The following is a 21,144-nucleotide window of genomic DNA, read 5'->3' on the forward strand; positions in this document are numbered from 1 at the left end:
TCAAACAGCAGAGAATTCTTAAATCACTTAAGCCTGTCTTGTCTGACTGCACTCCTAATATAGAGTTCTGAGTATAACACTTTCTTCCCCCTCCCTCTAGCCCAAGCACTCCTTCTACAAGACAAGCTGAATATCAACTTAAGCATTTTTGTTTCAACACAACAGGAGGCCAACAAGATCCTGAATTGTGAGAAAATTAATCTATGAAATTCTTAGACAGAAAAAATTTGGAAATTACTTAGGTGGTATCTCAAATGACAGTGTGATTAGTACAGACTGAGAGAGGCTAAAGATAACTAACACTTTCTAACTAACTGGACCTATTACTGTCTAAACTGATATATTATCTGTACCATTTGTTTGATATTAAAGCTATTGGAACTCAACTTTTTAAAAAGTGTTTGGAACATGCTCATCCAGTTCACAATGAATTCTGTAGGTAATAGTGTTTGAAACACCCTTGGTGTGACACAGCAGAGCACTTCTTTTGAGTGATGGAATCTTCTTTTAATGAATCTGATATTTAATTACTGTACCTGAAGTTTTAGAAATGTTCTTTGGGTCTGTAGTAATACACTGTACAATACACGATGAACGTCCACTGTTAGCTTGAGTGTGAAGACAGGAACAAGATGAAGTTAATATAAACCAGCACAACTTTCTTGTGCATGTGTTTTGTAGCTTTCTCCATTTCTTTTGAAAAAAAATAACTTGTCACCACCTGAGTTATTGGAACTTGTGTTTCCAGCACTTTATCTTTTTATCCAGATTCCTTTTCAAACATCACCATACTCTTATACCCAAGATATCCTATGACATCCCTACTTCAACCTGTGTTGCAGCTGCTCTGTAGCTTTATGCATCTGTATTGCTTGCTGACTGCTGCCAAGAGGGAAAAATAAACATTTCATAGACTTCTACCTTTGTGGGGTCACCAATTCCATTGTAGTGTTGAAATTGTTCTTACTACTACAACTTTCATAAAAGTCATCCTTAAAAATTCTGTCAAATTTTGTTGACATTTGCACTGAATATTCCTGGGAGCAGAGTGCTATTGGTGTAAATAAAAACCTGAAGTGGCTGCCAGATCAAGCAAGGCCTGTTCTGTGCTGGGTTTGTTTTCATTTATTACTTTTGTGCCATCTGACATCTGCTTCAAAAGCTTGTTATCTTCCTTCCAGCTCTTCCATGGAGCATATCTCCTGTACTTAGACAGCTTTTTCCTAATGCACATTGTCCCTTGAGTCTCCTGGGTCTGGCCATTGCTACCCCCTCCCCTCCCACATGTGTATGGGCATATGGTAATGTTTGTCTTTGATGCTTAATCATAAATAAATAATTTTTTGTAAATCATATTCTAGTCCTATTTAACACTTTAGGAGTTAGGGAGTATTTTTTTACTTAAAAAGTATTTTTACTTTTATTTTTTATTTATAATATATTTACATGTTTATTACTGTAAAAGTATTTTCATATGTAAAGTACATAAATGTACTTTAAAATGTGCATAAATGTATGAAAAATGGTCTTTTTTTAGGACCTTTCATGTCTTAAGAGAAAATCTCTTCTGTTTTGAGTCTGGGTCTGTTAATTCTGTTCTTTGCAAAGGACTAAATACTAATGTTTTCAGCATGCAAAACATTCATTTTAAGTATTTCTATTTTTACCTGAATGGAACTAAAGACAACATTTTCTTCACTTCAACTCCTTCATTTGAAGCTAAGAACTTGACTAGAAGATGTATGGTTTTCCTTTTCTGATGTATGATTAAATATTGTGACAATGGGCCAGGTGTTATTTATTCCACTTGAAATCTACATGTTGAATAGTAGAAACTCAGAAAAGAAAACACCATGCTTCTTGTTGTTATACTGGTAAAAATGATGAATTTTTTGGAAGGGGCAAGAGTGTGAAGGCTACAAATACAAGATGGAAATTACTGTAGCTTTTAAACTACTTGTTTAGAATATGTAATTTGGAATACTTGTATCCTTAGCAAATACTTGGAAATTTCATGACCTTTAAATGCTTTTGGACGGTTTATGAATCAACATATATCTCAACAATTTAAATGTATATGAGAGAAAGAAGCGCATTTCTAATTTTAAGATTAATCTTCTTCAATTTTGCCAATTTGAGCGGAGGAGTTTACTGGAAAATGCTTTAATCCAATTTTATTTCATTTGGCTATAGATGAGTTACACCAGATACCTGCATTCTCATAAATGTTTACTCTATTTCAGTGATCGCTGTGGAGAAGACCCGAACCAGAAAGTAATCCATGGGGTTATTAACTCCTTTGTTCATGTTGAACAGTATAAGAAAAAATTCCCCCTAAAGGTAGATACACATTTCTGATTATGTATTTTTAATTTGTAATGTCAATCTAGTATGTACATTTTTTGTCCTCTAAAAAAATTCTCTCTTTTAGTTTTATCAGGAAATTTTTGAGTGTCCATTTCTGAATGAAACAGGGGAGTATTATAAACAAGAAGCTTCGAACTTATTGCAAGAGTCAAATTGTTCACAGTACATGGAGAAGGTAAGAGATTCTTCAATCCATATGCAATAATCAAAATAATTTTACTGATGTTACATATTGTCCTCTACAGTTCTCAAAACTGCTCTTTCTGTTATGCTTTCATGCATGTTTTCATGCAATTGAAATGAAACTTTATAGTGACGTGGTTAATCTGAACATAAACAACAAACTTTGCTCTGGATGGACAGTTAGTATCAAAATATTTCATAATAAATTATGACTCAATGGCATGAAAAGGGAAAGAGACAAAAATGAAAACATATCGTGTTGATCAGTATTACTTTCTCATTTCCTTATTTTCTTTCAGTTTTGAGTAGGGTAACATTAGAGTTTTAGCAATATGTGGTTCAAGAAGACTCTTAAGTTGTTAGAAAACATTATTAGAAGTGATATACTCTGAGGTGGATTTTCTTTCATTTTGCTTTGTGTATGAATTTATGTTGTGGTTAAATTACTTGCAGTTCTTGTACTTTGTTTGATAAAACAAAGATTAATACAACAGTAGGAGTCAGTTCTTGGTCCCATACTGCCCATACTACCAAGATAGAAAAGTTGAGAAGAGGGCTGTGAAATTGGTTTTAATCTAATGGTTACACACCTGTAGTGAAATTCAGGGACAGGCTAAGACTTCAACTAAACCAAAAGCAGTTTTGCCTCTCATTAGCAGTCTGCAGCTGCACTACTCTCCCTAGACTCCCCTCATATTCACAGGCCATAAGTGCTATTATGGCAGTATTCATATGACTTATCTTATGATAAAGCCTTTTTTCCTCATTGAGCTATAAAAGGAGCTTTTATTAAGAGCTCAGATGTACTCCTTTACCAGTTGAGAAGATGTTTACATACAAGCAGATGGACTTGGAATAGTAGAGTGATTCTTAGGGTTCTCTTTTTATTAGGTATTGTGGTATTACTTTATCGGAAGGAATAAGAATTATGCTAAGAGAAATTGGGGAAGACTGGTCACAAGGTTAAAGAGAACAAAAAATCTCAAGATGAAAACTGTGGAATGCTGGTGGACATGTAGTAGTGACCAAGCCTAGTTAGTACTCAGTCTAGATTATATGAATTCAGTAATAGCCTGATTCAGAAGAACAAATTTGATTTTTCAGCATCCTGCACAAGTTCTTTTGTAACTTTGTTATTTATTCTCATTTCTCATTCTACATAACATACACTGTTGTATATTCTGGTACTATACTGGTTCTCAGTATTTCTTCAGCTCGCAGTTTAAACTCTCGTCTGCAGGTTTTAGGTAGATTAAAAGATGAAGAAATGCGATGTCGGAAGTACTTGCATCCCAGCTCATATGGCAAAGTGACTCATGAATGCCAACAGAGGATGGTAGCTGATCACTTGCAGTTTCTACATGCAGAATGTCACAATATTATCAGACAAGAGAAAAGAAGTGGTAAGTCTCACTGGTCACAAAAAGACTGAAATGGTTTTTGTTTTATTCACTTAGCATTGCAATTTCCTGTCTTTTTTCAGTGACCTTCTGTGCACATAAGCACTTTCAGCTAATGTTACTTATGCAGAAATCCCCATTAAACCCTGAATGATATTTTTCTTTTAGTGTGTAACTGATTTTTATTCTTCCAAGTATGTAGTCAAAACTTCTTTTTTACTGTTAACAACGCTTCTTTCAGCTAATGCTCTTTCTCTTTCCTTGTCTTAATCATCTTAAAAACACTGAAGTCCTGTGTCTTATAGAATTGATTGTATTTTATGCTTGTGTTTTCATTTGTAAACCAATGGCTGTGTCTTAACAGATTTCTTCATCATCACTTAACAGGTCAGGCTTATAAAACATTTTGGCTTCTTTTCATAGCCACTTTTTATTGTCCTGAATCTTTTGTGACTTCTCATCCCAAATCCTTTTTACAGAAAGAGATGCTCTTGTAGTTATATTCCCTGCCTGACTACAGAAAACATGCTTCCCTATGACTACATGCCTCTTACCTTTTGACAGAATGCTTGTTCTTGCATGGAAGATGGTATCTCTTATGTGAAACAAATTATTTTTTCAAAGTCAAACCCAAATTGTATCTAATAGTGGTGTGTTCAGTTTCCAGGGAATTTTTCAGATTTGTTCAGGGTTTGGATCTGTTTTGTTTGGTTTCTTTTTTGGGCGTGGGGGGAGGCAAAATATAATGAAAATAGCAGTTGCTTGTTTAGAGCTTTTCTCACCTGAGAAAAATTTCAAGCTACCACTGGAGGCAAATAAAAAGTCAAGAAGATACCTAAACTGATTTTAGTCAACTGCTGCTAAGGGAGATTTAGGGAGACCAAGGTTTAAAATAAGCTGGCACACTGTTTCTCCACACTAGCCCACCTCTCTTCTTAGAGTCTCTCCTAAAGAAGTTGTATTGGAAGAGTGAGGTAGTCACAATGGCAGGACTCAGTAAATACTGATAATAGGCCTACCCTTTTTATCTTTTATCAGTGATCCAGTGTGTTAATTTTTTTTCTTTCAGAGCAGTTGGTATTGTTTTAATCTTTAAAAAGTTGTGTGTGAAATTATGATACTATATTAAGTGGTTGTTTTTTAATGTTTCTAAGTGTACTCTATAAAAATGTATCTCTGTTGCAGACATGGCAAATATGTATACTCTACTTCGTGCTGTGTCAAGTGGTTTACCTCATATGATTCAGGAACTACAAAACCATATCCATGATGAGGGCCTTAGAGCAACCAGCAATCTTTCTCAGGAAAATGTGAGTTTCCTCAGGCAGCTGAAATGACTATTTGATTAACATTCTTGATTAAGTGTTTGCCTTTTTTCTGTTTATCCTGTTTGGGTTTTTTAATTTTGCCTATGTAAAATCGGTTTGGAATGTGATGGGTAAGCTGTAACTTCTCATCAGCATGGTTAGCTGTGCCACAGTTAGCTCTTCTGAGAGCGGATTGTTGTAATGGTTGTGATCAAACCAGAAACAAATTGTTGTTTGCTTAATACTATCAGAGCAAGCAGGTTCTTTTGTTCCATGTATGCATTTTTTTCCTCAATTTCTCTTAAGTCAGTAGTATTTGATGTTCTTGTATATTAGGAGCTAGTGATTCCATTTTGTAAAGACTTGACATCCTGTCCTGATTTCAATTTTGTGGTTGTCATAATAGCTTTGTAATCTCATATTGTCATTTAATTTCTGAAAATATTTTATCTTACTTAGTTTACTAAAGTGTGTTAAACTTTTTTTCCATTCAGGTCTATTTAAATTACTTGATTCTATTTTTGTTTCTCCAGCATTGTTATTCAGAGACAAAGCTTTCATTTGATATTGTATTTGTGCATGTGTACATCTTGCTGTCTAGATCTGTGCTCACTTTAGGATGGTGACTTCAGTTATCCAGTGTTTCTGTCTATAGTAATATATAAACACAAGCTGTTGTATATTCACTCTGTTACTGACTGCACAGGGATGCTTACTATTCTGTGACTCCCATGTGCATACTGAAAAGGGACTGAAGTCTTTAGCAGTATGGTTGGCTTTCAAATTTATTTTTAGGTTTATTGAACTTAGTCTTTCAAACTAATAGTGTCTACACAGATAAATAAATACAGACCCATGAGGGTGGTGACAATTCACAACCTTATGTAGATAATTTCAAAGTGTGAAACACTTGTTCTATTGTATAAATGATGTACTTTGGAACATTTTTGATGTGTGACCTGAGAATGTACTTAGGGAGTTATGCTACAGAGCCTGTGCCTTGTGCACTGTTGCACTTGTGCCTGCCAGCTTGTCTGTGTAGGGACTTCTCTAGCTCTTGTCAGTCATTTCTGTGCAGAATGGGATGCTGGAATGCAGTTCATGAAATTCAGTTGGTAAATGTCCTGTGTAGGAAAATGTAAAGGGATCATTCAGATTTTCTGTCTCTGAAGTCACTCTGTAGGACAAGCAGCAGTTTATTATATCAGTTGCTTGATTGTTGTATTTATGTTAGTATTAATAATTTTTGAAAAGGCTAATAAAGGATTTTAGGGAAAAATTAGATGCCATGATAGCAGTACAGCCTCAAATCTAGGCTGGAAAGCCTATAGCCCAGACTTTCTATTTCCAAAACATGCTCTAGCACCATAGTGTGAGAGTACAGGAATGCAGAATCCATCCTCTCAAAAATCACTGTAATATTAACTTTCTCAAAAAAGAGTAATTAGTAAAAAATCTGCAACTAATGTAGATATGTTTGTGTTAGATACTATTGCTTTTCTCACTAACTTGCTTTCTGTTTTATCTACCCTCTTTAGATGCCAACTCAGTTTGTGGAGTCAGTTTTGGAAGTACATAGTAAATTTGTTCAACTGATCAACACTGTTTTGAATGGTGATCAACACTTTATGAGTGCCCTTGACAAGGTAATTTTTACTTAAGTAAATAAAGCATTGGAAAACAAAATCCAGGACCCTGATTCAGGCTCACCAAAACTCTTCATGGCATCGACACATGTTCAATGGTAGTTCATATGCAGTCTTTCTAGTTTAGAAATGCAATGGAGCAAAAGACAATCCATTGTAAGGGAAAAGATATTAAAGGACACCGTTTTAATACTTGTTTTCTGAAAGAAGGACCTTTCTTTTCATGATATTTAAAAACACAAAAATGGTGCTGATCCATCCAGTGTAAATATAAGTGCAGATAACAAATAAGCAACTGGTGGGGCTTGGGAGGTTTGATAATTCTTACATGCATTTGACCTTGAATTTGCTTGCTGAGATAATGTTTATCTCTGAATGCTCTTAGTGTTAATTCCACATAATCTTTGCTTATATTTTTCAAGCTGACTACAAAGAATATCTGGAAGCTTACATTACTTCAGTCACTGCCACAATAGGTAACTTTTTCTAGGAGCAAGCTGCACTTGAATTGAAATAATAAATATAGGGAAAGAGGCTTGCTGCTCTTTTATTTGAAATGCATAGCCATGCAGCTATCCAAGATAGCAGTTCTAATTATCATAAGTTTTCATATTAATAATTATTAATTATAACTAATAAATATCTTTACTTTCTTTAATTTCCTGTTACAGGATGCACACATACAGTTCATTGCTCTTTTGTGGTATGTGCAGTAGTTGCTGTTCATAGTTAATGTCAGAGTCTAAGCTTTGATGATTTTCAGTCAAGTTTAACTTGAAAAGGCACAATGGAGAAGATACCAGTGATAGTACCAATAGTAGTTACCCATCTTTATTTGTGACATTGATAAAATAATTATCATTTTAAAACAAATACTTCAATACCAAATACTTTTCTCTCTCCATTGCAATTAATGTCATGTACCAGAAGGTGGAGTAACACGAGAATGACGGCTTCATTTGCTGGCACATAGGCAATGTACTTTTTCTTAAATACATCAATTCTTCACTTCATTGATCTTTCTTACAATAAATACTTAAAATATTAATTTGCTGTTAATTTTTTGATGGTGGATAACAAAATTGTTATTGCTGTCTCCAGTATTACTTTAAAAGAGGGCTCCAAGCTTAAAAAGTTTCCTATTTCTTGTCAAGTTGTGCATTCTTTTCTCAGATTGGCAAATTTTGGAATGTTGAGTTATTGTACAGAAGAGTTCCTTGTCAGTTTGTCTTTATAATAATAATATTTTCCTTCTACAGAGGAACTATAATTCCTAGGAACTATGGTCACACAGTATTTTTGGTTCACTGTTAGTTTACAACACTAATTTAAATGTGACATGTAGTTTAGAAACTCCATTATTCTGATAATGTTTTTAACTTTCTAAACTGCCATTATCTCTTCTGTTTTTCATCATATTCAGGTTTTCTTCAGCCACTATATTGTTTGTACTCTACTGCTTCTAATTTCCACTTTCAACAATATATTTTTCTCCTCTCAGTGTATGAAAAAATCCAACAACCAAAAGCAATTTCCTTTCTTACTGTTGTGAATACATAAGTTTTTTAGCTCAACATACATGCTCTTAATGTGCTGCTGCTCAAATCTACTCTATCTGTATTTATTCCTAAGTTTCTTTCCATCCATTCTTTTGGACCATAATATTGCTGTATAACAAAATCGTCATACTTTTGTGAAGTTTCTAATCACAACTTAATTTGTTCTTCTGTAATTATTTTTCTTCCTCTTTCTGCATTTACTTAATTCTCAACTTAAAAATTTGGTTTAACAACCAAATTCTCATAAAGCAGTAATTTAAACCTTTTTATTAGTTGTTTCTTTTTTCATCCCCTTTTCTCTAGTTCAGTTTTATAGGCTCTCAGATGGTCTTTGTCCTGTCCTTTTTTGATTTCTTCAGATTTCATAAAAGAAAAATGTTTAAGTCATGACAATTTTTCTCTTTGCTCCATGTTTTTATGTAGGCTTTGACATCAGTAGTTAACTATCGGGAGCCCAAGTCGATCTGCAAAGCACCTGAGTTGGTAAGTGATGCGCACAGAAAGTAATAATTCTTGTATATAACCATCCAATGAATTGCCATAGTGTCCTTCACATGCATGTCCAGTTCTCACACTGGGTCACACTCAGGTGTGTATTTCAGTACTAACAGCTTAAGCTGCACGCGTGTTTTGTGAGTGTGCAAAATTGCTATGGTTGTAATTTTTGATATAAACTGTATTTTCTGTGGATGTAGAATGTATTGTTTGCCCATGAATACAGCCCTTGTATAGAATGTGAGACTGTAGACTGTGGCTTATTTCATGTTTGAGCTATTGTAGAAATTTGGAAATACCTTGGCGTATGTTTGTTCTCAAGCTTGACAAGTAGGTTTGGGTTTGATTTTTCTTTTTTTAATTTGAGCTGGCCAAATACTGTGACAACTTGTTAAAGAAATCAGCAAAAGGAATGACAGAGAATGAAGTAGAAGACAAGCTTACAAGTTTCATTACTGTTTTCAAATACATTGATGACAAAGATGTATTCCAAAAGGTAACTTTTCCTATTTGTCATGGTTTAATGCACACCATTCAATAATGGTTAAAATGTCACATTTAAAGCATACTTGAAGAACATGGTTATGTGTCTTACAATCCTCATCTCTGTTTTTTTTTTAATGCAGTTCTATGCCAGAATGTTGGCAAAAAGATTAATTCATGGTTTGTCTATGTCTATGGATTCTGAAGAGGCGATGATAAATAAACTAAAGGTAAGGTAATATTCTTCTAACATAGAATAAACAAATGTAGGAGTATGTAGCGTTGAGAGGGAGCAGCAGAGGGTGCCAGAGGTAATTTAGCAGTCCATAAATCTGTTTCCAGTAGCTGAAAGCAAAAGCTAGTTTTTTTGTAGCCTTATGAAAGATAAAAGGCTGAGTGAACCTAAGCATTTGAGGTTCTTATGAGGTTTTGGATAATTTTATTAGCTTGTTCAAGTCGTTCATGTTAACATTTAAAAAGTACCAAGGGCTTTCATAAACATGTCTATCTTTTGATTTTATTTAACAATATTTTTCATATAGACTAATGTATATAAGGTGAAACTAAGATAAATGTGATAATTTTATTTTACAATGTTTGCTTTATATTGTAACTGTGTTTTCTATAAATACAACAACACTTCTGCTGACTAGATTTTTATATTGTATTAGTGAGGGAACATAATTTATATGATGAGTACTGTTTTCACTTTGAAACCTTTACCAATATTTCTTCACAGCAAGCCTGTGGTTATGAATTTACCAGCAAGCTCCATCGAATGTATACAGACATGAGTGTTAGTGCTGATCTCAACAATAAATTCAACAACTTTATCAAAAACCAGGACACAGTCATTGATTTGGGAATTAGTTTTCAGATATATGTTCTACAGGTACTAATGTATGTTTATTGCTGCTGAGTTATTTGTACTTATTTTTTATGTTCTGATAACAAATATACAATTTTTATAATTATGTATACTTCTTTGTATGGAAACTGATGGCTTGTGATCATTGTGGAATTACTTACTTTTCTAGTGCTTCATTGTAAAATCAACCCACTAGGTCCCTAAAAAATAGTGATATAAAATTTCAGTCTCAATTAACACCTCAGTGGGATGTGCAGAAGGTGCAGTAAAAAATTATCAGTAAAACTTCCTGAGTCAATTGATTGTCTTATGACATAATGTACACTTTACATCCACTTAAGAGTGTTAGTTTTTTCTTCAAATATATGTTGTATGAAAATGTTAATCTTTTATTTTTCCCAATACTTTCAGGCTGGTGCATGGCCTCTAACTCAGGCTCCTTCTTCTACATTTGCAATTCCTCAGGAACTGGAAAAAAGTGTACAGATGGTAGGTTAGTAGGAGGCTTCCTGTAAACATGTGGAAAATGTAAAATAACTCCAAATGAAAAATCATCACTCTAACAGAGAAAAACTAAAGCTGCTTCATTTGATTATAAATTATGGCTATCATGTTTCCAGTCCATATGCAATGTGGAAGGGTCACCCAAATACATTACTGAATTTATGTATATATTTATGTAGTTTTTTCACATCTCTCTTCTACTCTTTGTGATTGCTCAGAGAGATGCTAATAAATGCAGTCAAATGAACTAGGTTGGTTCTTCACATCAAAACCAACTCTTAATATTTAGATAAAAGAAGATTCTATTTCTAATATTAAATCTGAAGTTTTACTAGCAGATTAAGATGCAAACAGAGGTTTCTTGCTCCGTTTCATAGAAGCTGTTCAAAGTCAAGCTTCACGCAAACTTCTCTAAAGCTCATTTTAGAATTTCTCATAGCAGTAAAGGTTTTGCTTCAGCCAAATATTTTCTTCTTATGTGATTATTTCCACTTTGTAGAGGTATTTTGTTGCTTTTGACTATATTATAGTTCTAAGTGTTACTTGTACAATGTTTGTTGAAAAACAGAATATTTTTGTTGATCCTTGCTAAGGTATATTTAATGGTTAAGTACAGTTTGAGCAATACAAATTTTGTATTATTGATCATAAGAGATTTTTATAGCAGTTTTTATACCTTAAATTGTTGTTTGATGTAAGTTATAATGGCAAATGTCTTTTTCTGTGGTGAAGGATCTTTTTCTTGTATTACTACTGACTATGAGGACTACTTATATTCAGTTTTAATTTCCACTTAAGTGGCATTTGGTTTTAGCAATATAATAGCTTCTGACCCAGACTACAGGATCACCAGGTGACTGATGAGACTTTGCTGTCTTTGTGGGTTTAAAATAGGAGTATTGTCAGTTGTGCCTCAGTTGGAAAATTGGTACAGAATTGTGTATCAGAACCAGCTCAGAGTCTGGCTTGTGTTGCTTAATTTCACTGTTTTGCCGTTTTAAATGAGCAAACTTATTCGTGTGTCATCTAGCTTTAGATCAGTGTTTTAAATTAGAATTCCCTAAAGAAACAACATGACCTTGAGGGGGGAGTCTGAAAATTGTCTGACAATGTTTTTTTTACTGTCCAATTTGGTCGTTTGACCCATGGAGAGAGTTCTCTTAGTATTCTGGGAAGAACTGAGAAAGAAAAAAAAGTATTGTAATTGCACTCCAAAGTATGTGAGTACCTCTGTAACTGGGCAACCTCTTCAGCAACCTCATCGTGCTGAAGCTTCCTGTAAATATATATCTGAGTGGTGTACAAATGCTGTTTTTCATGCTGTGCAAGCTTGTGGGTGGAAAAACACCTAATTCCTAAAGAGGTCAAAAGTCCCTGTTTTTATGTTTTCTTTCAGTGATAATCAGAGTTTCCAGACTAAATCGGAATAAACCAAATGTGTGTGTACACAATGTTGCCATTGTGGGGTTTAGGGAGTTTGATCTCATTTTAGGAAAGGGTTCTTTGAATTTTCTGAAGTTCTTCTCATTATCAGAGGTAGACCTTAAGTTAGGATTCAGTCATCACTCATCTTTTAAAGGAAAATGCTGTCATGAATTGACCTGCAATGTTTGTATCCAGTGTGATGGACATAAAATCATTATTTCTTCAATGGGGTGGTAGGGTGATAATAAACTGTTTTGAGTAGTTATATGTGTGACTAATTGATGTTCATTTTGTTTTGCAGTTTGAATTATTTTACAGTCAGCATTTTAGTGGAAGGAAGCTTACTTGGTTACATTATCTTTGTACAGGTAAAAATAAGTGGTTTGTTCAACTTATGATCTGACAGTTATTTGCTAAACATTCTTTTCAAATGGCAAAAGACTGCGGAGTTGGAACATTATCTTTCATATAAAGTCAACAGACATATTTTGTATTATAAATTAATTTAATATTTACTACCTGGAATTTCCAAAATCTATGTTTTGTAAACCTGCATACCTGTGATTTATTAAATCCTAGTAAAACTAGAGCTGTATATTCTTAACTGCAAAAAACCACTGCAGAACTGCTGAGTTAATAATAATTGGCCTGGAGTTGTTTATGTAGTCTAGATATTCCTTACATAAATACTGAATAATTTTAAGAATGCATATTATCCTCTTTCACTCAGGTATGTGAGTATCTACATAAATACATACTTATTTTTACTGTATAGGAATATATGTTAAAAATACCTTAGAAGATATATATTAAATTATAGTTTATTTTAGTCAGTGTAGTCATAAAGTTTAGTGTCAGTCAATCATGTTTTATTTTAAGTGCTTTCAGTATAATGCTTTAACAATTGGATACTGCAATGTATAACATGGAGGTGAAAATCACAATAATGTAATGTTATGAAAATCTAGTTCTGGTAATTGAGTTCACACTCACCTTTGCACAGAAAATCTAAATCTGCTTTCAGGTAGATTTCTTCAGTGCTTTTTGTTTCTCATGGGAATTTTAAAAATCTAAGAATATGAAAAATTTTTGATGGGCACGTATTTTACTTTGTTTTTAGATCTTTCCTTTAAACAGCTTTCCTGTTAATCACTGTTCTGAGTGTAAACTGTGTTAATTGAAGTTCATGAATTGCAATGTGTTAAGGCTACTTGGAATTTCTTTTTTAAAATTATTATATATTATATTGCACTATTTGTCTAGCATTCATAGTTAACTAGGATGAGGGGGGTGTTATAGGCCACATTATATATGTGTAAATTCACAGCATCAGTTGTCATTGTCCCATTTTAGGTGTTAAATGCAGACTTGGGTTGAATGTCTGGAAATGTAGGAGGAGCTCTTGTAGTTAAGTTTCAGATTAAGATTAAGACTTTTCAGCACCTTTCATCAGTTTATTAAATACTTCTTGTATCATTACAGGTGAAGTAAAAATGAATTATTTGTGCAAACCTTACGTAGCCATGGTCACAACATACCAAATGGCAGTGTTGCTTGCCTTCAACAACAGTGAGACTGTCAGTTACAAGGAGCTTCAGGACAGTACACAAATGAATGAGAAGGAACTGACAAAAACCATCAAATCTTTGCTTGATGTCAAAATGATCAACCATGACTCAGACAAGGTATGCCATAACAATATTCATGTTTTCAGTCTTGTCATTCTGATATTTGTTGAGGACTTTTTGAATATCCATTGTTTGCTTTTATTTTTGACCCTTGTGAAAAATTGTTAATCTCTACATATAAGGAAAGAGACAGGAGGAAGTAGAGTGCCTGTCATACAGGCTTTCTATGCCTATAGCAACAGAAGGTAATAATGCAGGGACTTTATTGTTTCTGTTGCCTTGCTTTCAAAGTTGTACTGAATCACGGGAAGGAGCCTGTGAAACCTGACTCAGTAAACCAGAGTCTTATAGTGATCCTAAAAAATATTTGTGGGATTAAGGGGCTGAAAGCACCAGCAACCGTGTTCTTCCTTGCTGACAGATTACAGGAGCAAGAAAGAGAGCAGGGAGGACTTCTGTGAGAGGATTTTTGCTGCAATTTGCCAGACTATGGATTTCTTGGAATTCCAGTAATATCTGAGCTTGCTTTGTAATTAAGGCAATGGTTGATACTTCTTTTTCTGACTCCATCTCATCCTTCTTTATAGCCTATGTGAGACCTTTTTTTCCCATCCAGCAAAAGGCACAGACCTTACTCTGTTAAGTAATAAACACTGCAGAAGTGCCTGTGCATCCCATACAGACATTAGCATGTGCTTCCAGCTCGCCCAGAAAGCCCACTATGCAGACAGTATCAGACAGAAGAAGCTGTTCAATTCACTTACAAGAAGAAATCCAAAGCTGCTCTGATAGCTGCTTTTGTTTTTAACCAGGAAAATTTTAGAAAATGGAAAGTGAGATCACAAGGAAGATCTGATGCTTGGCTGAAGCATAGGACATGCTTCCAATACCTAGAAATGAGCTCAGGTTGGAACAGTTGCTGGGAAGATGTCTGTTAAACCATGGGTCAAATAAAACACTGGAAACTATTACAGGAAACAGTGAGACCTTTAATAATCTTAGCACATTGCCTCTTATTTAAAGGATTTACATTTATTTATGTCAGTTGTATAAGGTTCACCCAGTTTCTTAAAGCTTACGTCATAGAAGAAGTAATAATACAGCTTTCCAACCCTTTTACTTTTTAATGTTTACCACTGCATTTTCCAGTTCTTTACCTTCCAGATTATTGTATTCAAGTGTCTTTACTATTTCTGTTTTCTTTGCACTCCATACAGCAATGTGATAGTAGATCTGTAGACAGTCTATCAGCTTACTTATTAAATAAACAAGTGAGCTTTAGTGGCTTAAGCAGTGAAATTCAATACACAAACTTCCCTTTACCTGTATTTGAGCCAAACAGAAAAGTACAGTGTAGTAAATGTAGTTTGCTTTTGCTTGTTTGTTCATTTTTTGAACAGGTGTGGGGGAAAGAGCATGAGAAGCTTTGGCCAAAATCTTCATTGGTTCATTAGAATTATGCTTTATGAGTTAATGCTCAATGCACAATTTATTTTGGTTTATATTCAAGCCATGCCAGCAGAATAATGCTAAAATTTAATGTTAGCCTATTTTTTGCAAGCTTATTATTTTTAAAGCTCTTAGTCTTTCCTCTTTCATGTTATATTTTCTATACTGTGCCTGGTATCCTGGTTTTTGCATATATTGCAACACAAACTATTTGTAGCAAGATATAAAATTAGAATTAATATCGGTTTGAGTGCATATTTACATAAATATTTTCTATGCTTACTAAAATGCTTGTGCTTTGGACAGTTTGGCAGGATTTCAAGGTCTCAGAATCCCAGTAACTCAGTGACTTTATTCTGCTGGAAATTGGTAATACCTGTTCAGACTCCTGCCTGGAAACCACAGAGATGTGTCCAATCATGCTGTGTTGAATATAAAGGTGTTTTTTCTGCAGGGGAAAAAAAAAATCTGCAGATAGATGTGCATTGTAGAAGTTGCAGTTTGTCAGCCGTTTCTGCAATATCATAAAAAAAATGCTTACATGCCTTTCCTTAAATTCTGGAAGACAACTTTTGTAAAAATTTTGAAAGCAGCAGCTGCCCTTTGAGGTCCTGTCATAAATAAATGTAAATCCTACTTCCTTTGCAGGGAGACAATGACTTTAAGTGGAGAGTGTTTGCAACTAAGATAAGCTATCCAAGTATTAAAAGAGAATTTGCTTGTTAACAAAATTCTTGTATGGCAGAGTTTTTCGTAGTGTCTTCTGAAATAACTTGATTTCTGGATGAGTTAAACTAGCTTTAAAAATTCACCTGTTTCAAGTGGCGTTTTAGAATTTCCAATCACAAATCTGAAATTTTTTCTGTGTACTTAAGACCCTAACTGCAACTTTTAAAAGTAAATTGTTACTATTTTCTGGTTCTATTCCTGACTTTTAAAAAGTATTCTCTATTGCAGGAAGATATAGAGACAGAGTCTACGTTTTCATTAAATATGAACTTCAGCAGTAAACGAACAAAGTTTAAAATTACCACATCAATGCAGAAAGACACGCCACAGGCAAGTATTCTTTGGTGTTTGTAGTCTGAATAGCTTAGAAAGTTGATTTTTCTAAAATGGAATTTATTGTGTTAGTTTGGTGTAAGCAGATATCAAATTCCCTAACATTTACAAAAGAAATTTTATAGGTTTAAAACTTAAGCAACACAATTTTTTGTACTTAAAATACAGGCAAGAGAAGATTAAATAGGAACAAAAAAGTAGAAGAAAAAGATAAACAAAATGGTAATACCAAATGGTATTGATGTTTAGTCTATCTCATGAGACTTTTTTTGTTGCTGGTGTTTATAAAAGCAACTCACTGCAAGAAAAGCAGAACCAATCAACCGTTTTCTGTGGTTTTGTGTCCTTTGGCAATTAAAATCAACTCCTGTGTTGTTAATACATGTTCTCAGTGTATCTCCTAAGACACGGGATTTTGTACAAGATAGGTGTGTGCTGCCAAACTCAGTACATTATGGTCAATTCTGCTTGCTTTTTTCCCTAGCAAAAATGATGGTTTAGGTGACTCTCTCCCACTTTCCTACTGACTTCCATGGAACTTGATATCCTTGATTTATGGACATACTTTTCCTGGAATTGAACTACACCTGCATTTTTCAATTAATTCACTACTTTTAGTAAATTAAAAAGTATAGATTCAAGATACTTTTATGCAGTCTTTATTGGTCTTATTTTATTTTGGGCATTACTGTTCTTCCTGTGTCACAGGAGATGGAGCAGACCCGAAGTGCTGTAGATGAAGACAGGAAAATGTATCTTCAAGCTGCTATAGTCCGTATCATGAAAGCACGTAAAGTGCTGCGACATAATGCTCTTATTCAGGAGGTAAGAGAAAGTCCTTGAGCTTGATTTCATTAAAATCTTCAGGATAGTAGGGTAGAACATTGGACTACAGAACTCAACCATGTGGAAACCAGTACTCCAGCAAAATTAGTGAGAATTTCCATGGGGTCTGTTTTGAACTGCAGTACTGGAGCACTAGCTGGGATCCCTCAATCTTGTAAATTTGTCTTAGCACCAAAGCATTAAGGTTCTTGCTCTTTCCTGTCAGCTGGTTCTATGCCAAGAGATGTTGTACCCTATAAAAATCATTGCCAGACCTATGGGTTCAGCTGAAAACCCGAATAGGGATATTCTAGTATGGAATTTCCACAGAAGCACTTAGCCAAGTTTGTGCTCTAATCATTATTTTATTATAACTCATGGTTTAAATTTTAAAAGTTGTCTGAGTATGGAGACATGCACTTTTTAATCTCCCTTTTCCACAAAGTGGTACAGTTCTCTAGATTTTTTGGATTCCAGATTAATGAGCTGTGAACTCTCACAGGCTGGCTTGGAAGGAAGTGCTATTTCTTTAGTTTTTCTCCCGCTTTCCCATCTGTTGGTTGCCTGCCTAAATGTATTTCTCATTCCAGCCTAATATTTACTCCTTCCAACCAGTTCCCAGTTTTACTTTTCTCAACCTTCCAAAGCCCTTTCTTCAGTTTAATTCATTCTTGCATCTCTTAGCCTTGCTGGATGGCCTCAGAGAAGACTGGTGGGAGGGGGAATAAAGATTCCTGCTTTATTCAACCATTTTGAGTAGAGGTGGAAAGACATTGAGTAATTTGTGGTGATGGAAGAAACAGTCTACCACATCCACTACTTAATTTTTATTTCTTAAAAAATAACCTAGCAGAAACAGGGAGTTTATAAGCCCAGAAGATGCAGTGTGAGACTTCTTAAAGGTTTTGGATATTGAATAAGTGTTTATATATAAATAGTCTGAAAGCAAGCTTAATTTGAGAAATCTGATTTTAAATATCTAAAAGATGTGGCAGCATAGGTCCTGATTTTTCTCAAAATCTGTGTTTATTTGGTTTCCTGTTATTTAAATCATTCATGGAATTATGATGAAATCATGTAAGAATTTGCAATTAAAACCAGAAAATGATAGGCAAGTCTTTTCATCTTTAAATTTTTTTTTTTCTGCCCACTGTCAAATTATTAGAAAAATTTCTTGAAATTTGCTTTCTTTGCTTGACACTTATAAGGGTTAAATAGATTACAAATTTTTATATTTTAGAAACAAATCCTTTCTGGTTGCTTCTTCCTTTGTGTAAGGGAAGGGCCGCTTATATGCCCCTGCTGTGTTTTGCTCTTGCAGGGCTCCTGCGGAATAGTTTCTTCAGCTTTACAAGGAAGGTGGATATTTTCATGGCTACTCAGTTAAATACTAAGTAGAGAGTATAGCTGTGATATTGTTACTAATTCTGGTGCCATTGTTATTTTTATCATGCTGTTTATATTTTTATATATAATGTATCAATTAAAATATGTTGTTTGACTTCTTGAGTAAGAACAAATCTTTCTGAAAGGAATCTATTTACTGTGAATAGTTAAGATTTTCTCACCTCGTTAATATTTTTTTTCTTAGCTATAAGGGTAGGATTATACTATTAGAGAGATATTTGAGACCCCTAACCCTAATGTAGTTAGCTCTAACACTTAGACTACAGCACCACACATTTCTTTTAGGGTGAGGTGTCCAAGAAAATACTCAAGGCCCTTGGTATACATGTATATGTCAGCATGTGGTTTTTGTGGAATTGTTAATTGTGTTGGATACACCCTGATAATCTCAGTTCTAGCTCAGTGTTGCAGTCACCTGGACAAGGTAGCTTTTCCTATAAAATGAATAAGTCTGGAAGAGTAGTGGAGGGGAGACATCAGAGCAGTCATTCACAGAAAATTTTTATTCTGGTCATCAGGTATTTCTGTCTATCCTTCTTTCTTGTACTATCTTTGATTAAAAAAAAAAAAAAACGAACAAAAAACAATAACAAGAAAACCCATACCAATACAAAATTCTCTCTTCTGTTCTCTTTGTCTTATATTTATTCATTCATGTAAATAGATGAAATTCGGTGATGACAATCAGCTTCAGTGGAGGGCTAAGTTTGGTGAAATCCAAGCAGATCTATCAGCTTGTTAGCACCCACTTTCTCCTCACTTGTACTGCTGTGGAATGTACCAGACCCCTGGCTGTTAGCCCAACAAAACTCACTCTTTTGAGCTTTTTGTTTGCTTTGCTGGGTGAGTTCCACCTGGTGAGTTTTGTTGGCTCAGAGGGCCCCAGCAAACTCTAGAGCTGGGACAAAGCCAGCTGTGAGAGTTTGTAAAGAAAACTGGAAATTCAGCTAAAACAAAAATTATTTTCTTTACAAAAGAAATAAGAAACTACAGGCAAATTATATTATGACACTTGAGTAGTAAGATCTTTAGTTTGAAAAGTTTTCCTACTTATTAATTTGCACATTCTGTTATTACATACAATTTCTTTCCCTTCTCTACAAGAGAATGGGCAAAACTGAGAATTAGTAAGAGACATCTGAAATTTTGCCTGGAGTGGCAATTTCTTCCGTAATGCAAATATAGATTTGTTTTTAAAATAAATAGCCTCCTACTGCATATATTAAAAAGTTTCAGCATAGCCAGATGGAACTCACTAAATTGTAGGTCTTTCTTCAGTGACTGAAGAAAGAGAAGTTCATCCTGATTTTCTCCAACTGAGTAGGAAAAGAGATTAGTGGTAGGGGGGAACTCCATTGTAATAGAAGTGAAGAAATGTGTTAATATTAGATTAATTGTTAATGGGGATATTTGTCTTCATTTGTACTGTGACAAATGAAGTAAGCAAGAAAGAATGAAGAGATCTGGGGAAGATGTGGCCAAAGTAACCAGTGAGCTGACCAGTCAGTTTCAGTGTCCTGACACTAATACATACTTTCTTTGTTATAAGTTAACTATTCCAGGGTTATTTATTCCTGTCTTGAAAAGCAAAATATACTGAATCTGCCTTAAAGCCTCTAGCAAATATTTAGATGACATTTATCACTGTGAAAAATAAGAATAACACAAAAACTGTGTCTTTCTTTTGCAGGTAATTAGCCAATCAAGAGCTAGGTTTAACCCAAGTATCAGCATGATTAAGAAGTGTATTGAAGTCCTGATAGACAAACAGTACATAGAGCGAAGCCAGGCCTCTGCAGATGAATACAGTTATGTAGCATGATGTTGCTATCCTGCAGGTATGATTGTAAGGAGATCATTGCTGTCACTGTTTGGTGTGTTCCTGTGGGAAGAGGCAGGCCTGTGCCTCCATAATTGGTCACTTGGCAGCCCCTGTTTTTCTGCTGTTTACAACATCACCAGTGCCATGTCATGAGCGTCAATGAAAATGCCTATAGATATTTCAAGCTCATGTCATTATGACATTTCTTAAAACTTTACTAAAAGAATGAGTGAAGTATTGCTGAAATGTGGAGAATTGGTTGGATACCATGCTTTTTTTTTCCCCTCCCCTTTCACGTTTGCAGTTGATGTTTTTTAATGTATCTTAAGACAAAGTAAAAAAAAAAAAAAATCACATGAAAAACCTAAATATTGTAATATGACAGATAACCTAATAATTGTATCTACATTAAAATGTAAAAAAAAATGACGAACATGATACTGCTGCTTGTCAAATAAAAAAATAAAGTTATATAATGTGTCTCGAATGATTGTAGAGCTGGAATATAGCATTAATGTCTGTAAATATCATTCAGGCCTGAAGAGTAGAAATAATGTTATGTGTTTGGGTTTTGGATAACCTCAGAAGTAGGTCTGACATAACAACTAATTTATATAAAACTGAATACCAGGTATGTCATGTTTGATGTGATTATAAAAATATTTATGGTTAAGTGCACATCTTGTTTTCTTGAGATTAGGCTAATTTACATTC

The 21,144-nt window shown here is 34.3% G+C and overlaps 1 protein-coding gene across 4 annotated transcripts in view; it reads left to right on the forward strand.

Annotated features, from left to right (window-relative positions):
• Nucleotides 1-20,917, forward strand: part of CUL2 (cullin 2) — a 40,901-nt gene extending 19,984 nt beyond the window's left edge. For 3 of the 4 annotated variants that reach the window (XM_033520517.1, XM_033520513.1, XM_033520509.1), the window contains exons 7-22: nt 101-187; nt 2,244-2,340; nt 2,432-2,542; nt 3,791-3,953; nt 5,136-5,260; nt 6,796-6,903; nt 8,886-8,945; nt 9,325-9,453; nt 9,584-9,670; nt 10,180-10,332; nt 10,720-10,797; nt 12,539-12,605; nt 13,720-13,922; nt 16,272-16,373; nt 17,085-17,201; nt 20,299-20,917. In XM_033520517.1, the coding sequence (XP_033376408.1) occupies nt 101-187; nt 2,244-2,340; nt 2,432-2,542; nt 3,791-3,953; nt 5,136-5,260; nt 6,796-6,903; nt 8,886-8,945; nt 9,325-9,453; nt 9,584-9,670; nt 10,180-10,332; nt 10,720-10,797; nt 12,539-12,605; nt 13,720-13,922; nt 16,272-16,373; nt 17,085-17,201; nt 20,299-20,430 (1,819 nt within the window). In that variant the 3' untranslated portion in view covers nt 20,431-20,917. The remainder of the gene's footprint in view (nt 1-100; nt 188-2,243; nt 2,341-2,431; nt 2,543-3,790; nt 3,954-5,135; nt 5,261-6,795; nt 6,904-8,885; nt 8,946-9,324; nt 9,454-9,583; nt 9,671-10,179; nt 10,333-10,719; nt 10,798-12,538; nt 12,606-13,719; nt 13,923-16,271; nt 16,374-17,084; nt 17,202-20,298) is intronic. The other variant, XM_015618502.3, reaches the window with a different exon arrangement.
• The last annotated feature ends 227 nt before the right edge of the window (nt 20,918-21,144 follow it).

The sequence above is a fragment of the Parus major genome, chromosome 2 (genome assembly GCF_001522545.3).
Source record: "Parus major isolate Abel chromosome 2, Parus_major1.1, whole genome shotgun sequence".
NCBI lineage: Eukaryota > Metazoa > Chordata > Aves > Passeriformes > Paridae > Parus > Parus major.